Raw genomic sequence first — 8,101 nt, 5'->3', positions numbered from 1 at the left:
AATTTTTGGCATCAATTTTGCGACATCAAATACATATTTTTAGCAAATAGTTATAATGCAAATCAAGCTTAAGGCAAGTGTAACTAATTTCAATGCTCTATTGAGCGACACAGTGAGAAGAATGCAAAGTAAGGTGGATAAGTATTGGGTAAGGCAAATGACATGAATTCATTGTTGGTAGTAGTAGTGATATTAAACCATAGATACAAATTCAAACATGTCCAGGTTGCTTTTGAAAACATGTATTTTGATCCTCTACAATATGAGCTGGTTATAAAGAATATTATAGATATCTTGCATAGCTTATATATGAATATTTGAAGGATTCTTTGATGGTGAACCTTCTCAAACTCAAACATATAATGAAACAAAGAGATGGCAATGTTGGGGATCAAGAGTCAATTCTCGATGATGATGCCCTGGCTGTCATAGATGATGAAATAATGCAGCAATTTTATACAATTGCAAGCATTAAATGTTAAGGGTAAAAAAATTTAGAGGTAGATGAATATCTTAAGGCTAAGTAGTTTGCTTCTCATGATCCAAAATTGGATGTTTTGCCTTGGAGATACTTTCAAGTATAAAGTCCTGAATTTGATTGCTCATGAATTTTTGGCTTCACCTATCTTTACAGTGTCTTAAAAACTTGCCTTTAATATAAGAGGTCGAGTACTAGATACTTTTAGAAGCTCCCTATCTGCAAAAATGGGTTGAGGCATTCATTTGTGCCCAAAGTTGGCATTCCCAGTCTACTTTAAATTGAAAGAGCTTGATGTTGATAATTTTGATGAATATGACAATCTTATTGTCGGTAATTTCATTATCTTATTGTCGGTAATTTCATTAACATTCTTAATTTTATTATTTCATGTTGTTTAAATATTAATGAATATCATTTCTCTAAATTATTTTATAGAGAAAGATTCAGGAGCTCAACGTTCAACCATCTCAATTGATTCTGAAGAAGAAGGTGATGATGGTAATGAACATCTAATACAAGATTAAATAAGTGATTGATCATTTTTAAGAACTTTTCTTACTTCTGCTTAATTGTGTTGGACTCTTGGTTGTTGCCTTGTTATTGTGCTTTATGGTAAGACTATTGTCAATTTGTTGGTTGCTTTGATTAATGATGTTGTGTTTAATTTGAAAATTGAAGACTTGATGACTGTAATATGTAGATGTTCATATTGAAGCTTTTTCCTTAATGGTGATGATATTTGAATTGTCATAAGGTAGAATTAGAAGAACTTAGAAGTGTAAAATGCTCTTTTCCTTTCTATTTTTTTATAAGGGCTATTTTTTGTCTTTAATTGATTTCTTTAATGCGTTTATTTAAAGCTTTTTTTTTAAATGGGCTAGGCAAGTTAGCTAGTTTGTTTTGGACAAAATGAGACAGGCCACAGGCAGCCTTATGAGCTAGTTTATCCCACTTGTTGTATAGCCTTACTAATAGTGGAAATTTTTGCTAAGTAGGTGAAAACAAACATAGATTTAGCCTAATAAAATCCACTTACATGCCTCTATAGGCATTTGTCACGATGTGAATGACAATTAAATTTTAAAATATTAATTAATGTATATTACAAAGTTAAGATTTGACATTGAAGACTAAACTCCATCATCAGATTTCGCATTCAACATTGCGTAGTTCAAGATTCAATTGAAGTTGTCTTGTGTTCTATTTTTTGGAAGTTGAAGAATATTATCTATCATCAAATTTCATTATCTTCATTTATCTAGGTAATATCTTCAATAAATTGTTGATTCCTAATATGTTATTTGTTGTCATTGATCATGAAAATTTTTGAATTATAACAAATATATATATATATATATATTATTCTCTCATTGTTCATGATTTTTTTATTTTTATTTTTTAGGTATTTGGTTTCTGTGATAAATTAAGGGTGTTTAGAATTTCTTACAAACTTAATTTGATCTGTTTTGGGTATCAAATGATTATGTTGTTTTCGTATGTCCTGGTTTTAAAAAGTAGATCAGTATACAATAGTATATTATTAATATATTCTTGCAAATCAACATAATTAGACAATTAGACATAAATTTATTATCATTCGTATATCAATGATGTATATCGCATATCAACAACACGAAAAACACATAATCATTTGCTCAAATAAATCAAATATAGTCTGTAAAAAATTCTATAGCTTTGTTTCCCTACTAGTGTGCTTTGTATCGTCAAGTATGTTGATGTCTCTTGCCTCGTGTTTGTCTCTCGTTGTCATGATTGTGGCTCACTCGCATTTAGGGGTGAACATCAGTCGGTTCGATTCGGTTCGATCCCAAAATATGCAAAACCAATTGATCAATAACACTGAAAATGAAAACAGAATTGAATCGAACAAACCAATCAAACCGAACAAGGACCAAACTTAAATTTCATAATTCGGTTTGGTCGGTTAATTTAGTTTTTTAGTTTTATATTGGGCTATTGAAATTGGACCCAGTTTTTTAAATATTAAAACAAACAATATTATAAATTTGGGCCTTTTTTTCTATTCTTTTTTTCAATATGAGCCCATTTTAATTACACCCATATGACATAAAGCTCAAATATTATAAAAGCATGGATAATCAAATAAAAAATCACAAATAAACACCGATGATCAAATAATGGCCCCATAATCCAGTCACAACACCTACTGATGAGAGTGATTGATTGAAATAGGTTTCAAGTGATATTATTATTTTTTATTCTTTATTAAAATAAAAAATAAAAATAAAATAAAATAATTTATAAATTAAATATAATTTATAAATTAATAAATTATATGTAATTTGGTCGGTTTGATCTATTTGATTTTAAATTTTACTAACCGAATTGAACCGATCAACTAAAATATTTAAAATAAAAAAATTAAATTAAACCAAAAAATCAAATAGATCGAATCAAATAAATAAAATTATTCGATTCAGTTCGATTTTCTGTTTCGATTCGGTTTTACTCATCCCTACTCACATTGTCCTACTTTCTTTTGCCTTCGAGTTTGATCTACTTATTTCTTTCGTCATGACTGTAACTCACATTTGTCTCTCTTGTTCACTTGATTTCTCGCCTTTTGAGTCTCTTCTGATATTTGCAAAAAATAGAGTGCTATAGTTTTAAAATGACAATTTTATAATTATAAATTACATATAAGCTAAATATTTAAAAGGTTATTTTTAAAATTTAAGAAAGGATAGACTATATGTGCAAAAATCTCCTTTTTTAAATTTATATTACATTACCCCTTATAGTTAATGAGTTTAAATAGTGAAAATATTAAAAAAAATGAAATTAATACCCTATCAAGTTTTTTTCTATTAATAATCAAAAAATCATTCTAAAAGGTACCATGATAGAGACCGAAGAGAATATCTAATTGTGCCTGATTCCATTTTTCACAATTCTATATTCGAGATGAAAAATCATCTCTCTAGTGATAACTCCCATGACGCATAACTGAAACTGGTGAATTTGGACGTTGATGAAGGATCCCACTGTGGTTAATTATAACGCTCAGGGCTAAGGTTTCATAACATTGATTTGATTCCTTTGGATGCAAACTCAAGACTTGGCTGCAAAATTAATTAAGTGCCTTTATTCTCACCCCAGGCCAGCTTGGTATGAGCAAGTATCAAGAATAAGTATTGCACATCACAAGGAGCCTTCAGAAGAGTCTAGAGACTTACACGGTTACACCTCTCAATTTGCTTAATTTCCTGATTAAAAAAGATACGGGAACAAAAATACAATGCAGCTTTTTTTGAGACTCACTTCATAAATAAAAATGTAGCTAAACTAATCTAAATTGAGTGTTGGCGGATCCTACCAGAGAGTTTTGACGTTGCTACATTTTTTTAATAAAAAAAGACACATTAAATCAAAAAAAGTGCACCAGTAATTACGCCTGGGCCTGCTTCTTTCTTCATCCTCCCTTGTTAACAAGCAATGTTGTTATATTTCTAAAAGCTCAAAACTCGAATCATTATCATTGGTTAAATTAAAACAATTCCTTATCACTTGATCCGAGTGCATATTAGTGACTTTTTTTAAAAAAAAATAAACAATTGAAGAACTAAAAGAAAAGGATCCACATCAAAGTAGGTGTCGTTTTCAGGGCCATTTAAAACGTTGGTGCCAAACTTTTTTTATATTGAATTGATTTCCAAACTTTTTTCTTTATATTGAACGGCAAGTTACCGAATTTTTTATTATAAACTGAATAATCAATATCATAGAATAACGTTTAGCTGATAATTTGGACATTCCAATCTTATTCAAATCAAGTTTAATTTAGATTGAATTTATTCAAATTAAGTTTAAAGTATCTTATTATATAAAAAAAACATATATAATTAAGTTTGACTCTAATCCCTTAGACTTTTAGGTTTATTTGGGTTGACTTGAACATTCAAACTATTAAATATTATTTTATTTTATTTTTTGAAAAAAATTAATTTTTCATTCTTCAACTTTTAACTTGTTACGATTTAATCTTTTAACTATAACTCACTGTAATTCAATTTAAAAATTTTTGACTCACTTATAATGCAATCCTTATTTTTTAAATTTTTTAAAAAACTATTCTTATCAAATAAGGGGGATAAAATAAATGCTCATATCTTACACTAAAAATCCTCATCCTATTTTTTGATGTGAGATTTAAACTAATATAAAAAAAAACTAATAAAAGTTAAGGAATTGAGTTATAGATGAGTCAAGGGATTAAATTATAAGTGAGTTAAAAGTTTAGGGATTGAGTTACAAATAAATTAAAAGTTAAACGACTAAAAAATTAATTTTCTCTTATTTTTTAATCTAATTTCAATTTTTATTTAAAAATAATATTTTTAATTTTTATATTATTTTGTTAATAATAAAAAAAACATTGAGATATTTAAGATTAAGCCCATTCAAGTATACGCTTGGCCCCAATTTTTTAAAATTTATCTAAGCGGCTTAAATAAACTTAAAGTACATAAAACATTTTGAACTTTGAGTTTAATTTTAAAATTTTTAAACTTATTCAGACTAATCCATCATGTTTGGTTCAAATTACTGCTTTTAGAATAACATATTCATAGCCCAAGAGTAACAAAAAGAGAGTGGATTAGATTTGTAGCTCAGTAGAATATAAACTTTTTAACAAGTAGAAGATCACGGGTTTGATCTCATCTATAATTTCTATGTGCCTGTTTCTCTAATTCAAAAGACAGCTGGAAAAACTGGTACACACATTATGCAGATAGATTCCCTTAAAAAGAAAAAAATAATAAAAAAGAATAATTTAAAATATTGACTAGTTAAAAGAACTTTGCCTTACCTCTTTTTCCTTTTCTTTTCTTTTCTTTTTTTTTTGGGGAATGGTTAGGCAAAGCATTGGAGTTGGACAAACAACTATAATGGAAATATGCTTTGTCTCTTTAAAATGCAGCCGTTCTTCAATTCATAAAACAAAACCAAAACAAAAAAAAAAAACAGAAGAAGCAAATCTTCTCCAAAGAAGCCGCTAAGAAAACTCTTTTAGCAAATCAGACAAATTTAAAAATAAGGTTTATTAGTATCTTATTTTTTATGAGATACTTAAATTATATTTTTTCTTTGTTTTGAAACAACTATGCAATAACTGTCCCAAAATGCTGCACTAATTCATTTGTAGTGAAAAAATTGTTATAATTATTGAATTACATTTATCTTTATGAAAGATCTTATTTTAGTTATTAATAAAATTAATGCTACACGGTTAATGTAGACTAAAAAATAGGCCACCAAAATAATCATTGTCACTCGTTGGCTGGCTTCCAACTGGCTTAATGCCTTAATGGTGATACCAATGTCGATGCCTTTGTGGCCGTCGCGTTTTATTTAATATTTTTCCTTAAACTTGTTGCTGTTGATTTAAATTACGAAAACAGATTAGCAAAACTTATAATTTTTTTTCAATAATTTATCTATCATTTTATCTAAAAAAATTAAATCAAAGATCTAAATTTTATAAACATTGACAAGATTTAATCTCCCCAATCAACTCAAACATTATTATTTAGTGAGTGCTGTCTATGAAAGATAGCAACATTTTTAAATCACAAGCAAAACAAGCCTAACGTTAAAGAAAGAGATAATCATAACGAGTACCCAATTTGTTACGAGAGTAAAATAAAATAAATATTTTTTCTGAAAATTTATAATTAAAAATCTATTTTATAAAATAAAATAAAGAATTTATACAAATCATATAATAGATCTTTTAAGATTAAAACTCTTGCATAATCTGAGCGCAAATCATTGTTCTAATTTAAATGGTCTAAAATCTTGGAACTTAGGTCTAATTTCTTCTTAAAGACGGTGGCACAAATCGTAATTAATCTGAAACATAGGGGCAGATCTTCATCAACGGTCGCTTATAGCCTGGAAGACCCCAATCTCCATTCTACTGTTGCCGAACTGAAGAGCCAGGGAAGAAAATGGCGAGCTTGGTAAGGTTCTATAGTTTCCTTGTGCTGTGCGCCATCTTGGCCGTCCACGTGTCCCTTTCGTCATCAACCACCGTCGACTTCATCGGCGACAGCGAAATGGGCTTCTTCCCGATGAAATCGGAGTGTCGTGGATCCATCGGGGAGTGTCTGCTTTCAGAGGACGGGCTGTTCGGGTCGGAGTTCGAGATGGACTCGGAGACAAACCGGCGCATTCTAGCGGGGCGTAGGTACATAAGCTACGGTGCGCTGAGGAGGAACACTGTACCATGCTCTCGACGCGGGGCTTCCTACTACAATTGCCGGCCCGGTGCCCAGGCGAATCCTTACCGCCGCGGATGCAGCCGCATCACTCGATGCAGGGGTTGAAATTCTTTATCTGTTTTTCTAGATTTTCTTTTTATTTAACTTTTATTATTATTATTATTTTAAAATTTTTAAATGATGAGTTTATTGGGAAGAAGTCTGCTATACACAAGTAGGAGGGGAAGTCAGTAGAGACACTGAATAAAATCTGGTGATGGATGTATTGTAATTTAGGTACACATTCTTGCTTTCTCAGTAAATTGTGGCTATATGTCCAAATTGTTTGTATTATTCTCATTTCTCATCAATTATCACATCTCATGGCTTGCCAGCGTTGCGTTACTTCTTCTATTTCTTTTTCCATATCTCTTCATTGATTATTTTCTTCCAGATGTAGATGTTTTAGCCTTCGAGGTGCTTCTTCCAGTTCTTCTTCTTCTTTTTTCTTGCATTTCTTGTTCAGGAAATCTCGTGGACTTCTGGGAAACTTATGAGAGGGTTATGTCTGATGGTTTTTTCAAAAATCTGTTTTTGTTTTTGGAAAGGCAATGAATGGAGGGTGAAAACTGAAATGATGAGTTGCTTTTGTGGAGCTTTGGATGGTGATGGAAGTGGGAATGGAAGTAAAAATGAAACTCTCTTTGGTTTTGCTTTTCACTGTTACGTTTTCTTCCCTCAACAGCCAAGGACAGCCCCTCTTCCTTTCGTTGAAATTGAGGACCAGGCAGGAAAAAAGGCGTGATATGAGGCCAATCTTATAATTCAGTTTTTATTTATTATTATTTTAAAGCAAATCATTACTGGTGGTGGTTGAATTCTCTCCCTCTCTCTCTCTCATGATGAAATCGATGATATACGAATAACATCACACATGTACGTCTTTGTTTCTTGACGCGTCTGTCTATATTCGTCGTTAAAAAAAAAAGAGAGAGAGAAAAGAATATAATTAAAACTTAACTACTACGAGTCTTATAATTATGAAAAAACTTATTTTATTAATTTTATATATTTAAAGCATTTGCTTTTAATTTAATCAATACATTATATTTTTTATAGATAATTTATTTGATGACAAATTTGTTATTAATATTATTAAATACATGAAATTAAGTATATAAATTTTGTCTTGTAATTAATTCTTTGTATTAATTTATTTTATAATTTCGTTGTTTTGAAGACAGTTCTTTATTTTTTTATATTTTTTTAAAAATATATTTCTATATTTTCTAAATAGTCTTTATGATGAAACAAAAAGGGGCAGAATAATAATCATGGTAAGAAACTACTTTAATTATGGTAAGAAACTACAAAA

The 8,101-nt window shown here is 29.7% G+C and overlaps 1 protein-coding gene across 1 annotated transcript; it reads left to right on the top strand.

Moving 5' to 3' along the window:
* The first annotated feature begins 6,431 nt into the window (after nucleotides 1-6,431).
* On the top strand, nucleotides 6,432-7,131 carry LOC129300755 (protein RALF-like 33). The gene has a single exon (XM_054939341.1). The coding sequence runs from the start codon at nucleotides 6,475-6,477 to the stop codon at nucleotides 6,850-6,852; it is 378 nt and encodes a 125-aa protein (XP_054795316.1). The 5' UTR covers nucleotides 6,432-6,474; the 3' UTR covers nucleotides 6,853-7,131.
* Nucleotides 7,132-8,101: the final 970 nt, after the last annotated feature.

Source organism: Prosopis cineraria, unplaced genomic scaffold (assembly GCF_029017545.1).
Source record: "Prosopis cineraria cultivar Desert tree isolate PC_DT_omini unplaced genomic scaffold, ASM2901754v1 PC1734, whole genome shotgun sequence".
Taxonomy (NCBI): Eukaryota; Viridiplantae; Streptophyta; class Magnoliopsida; order Fabales; family Fabaceae; genus Prosopis; species Prosopis cineraria.
The sequence above is the reverse complement of the archived record's forward strand: the minus strand, read 5'-3'. Positions and strand labels throughout refer to the sequence as shown.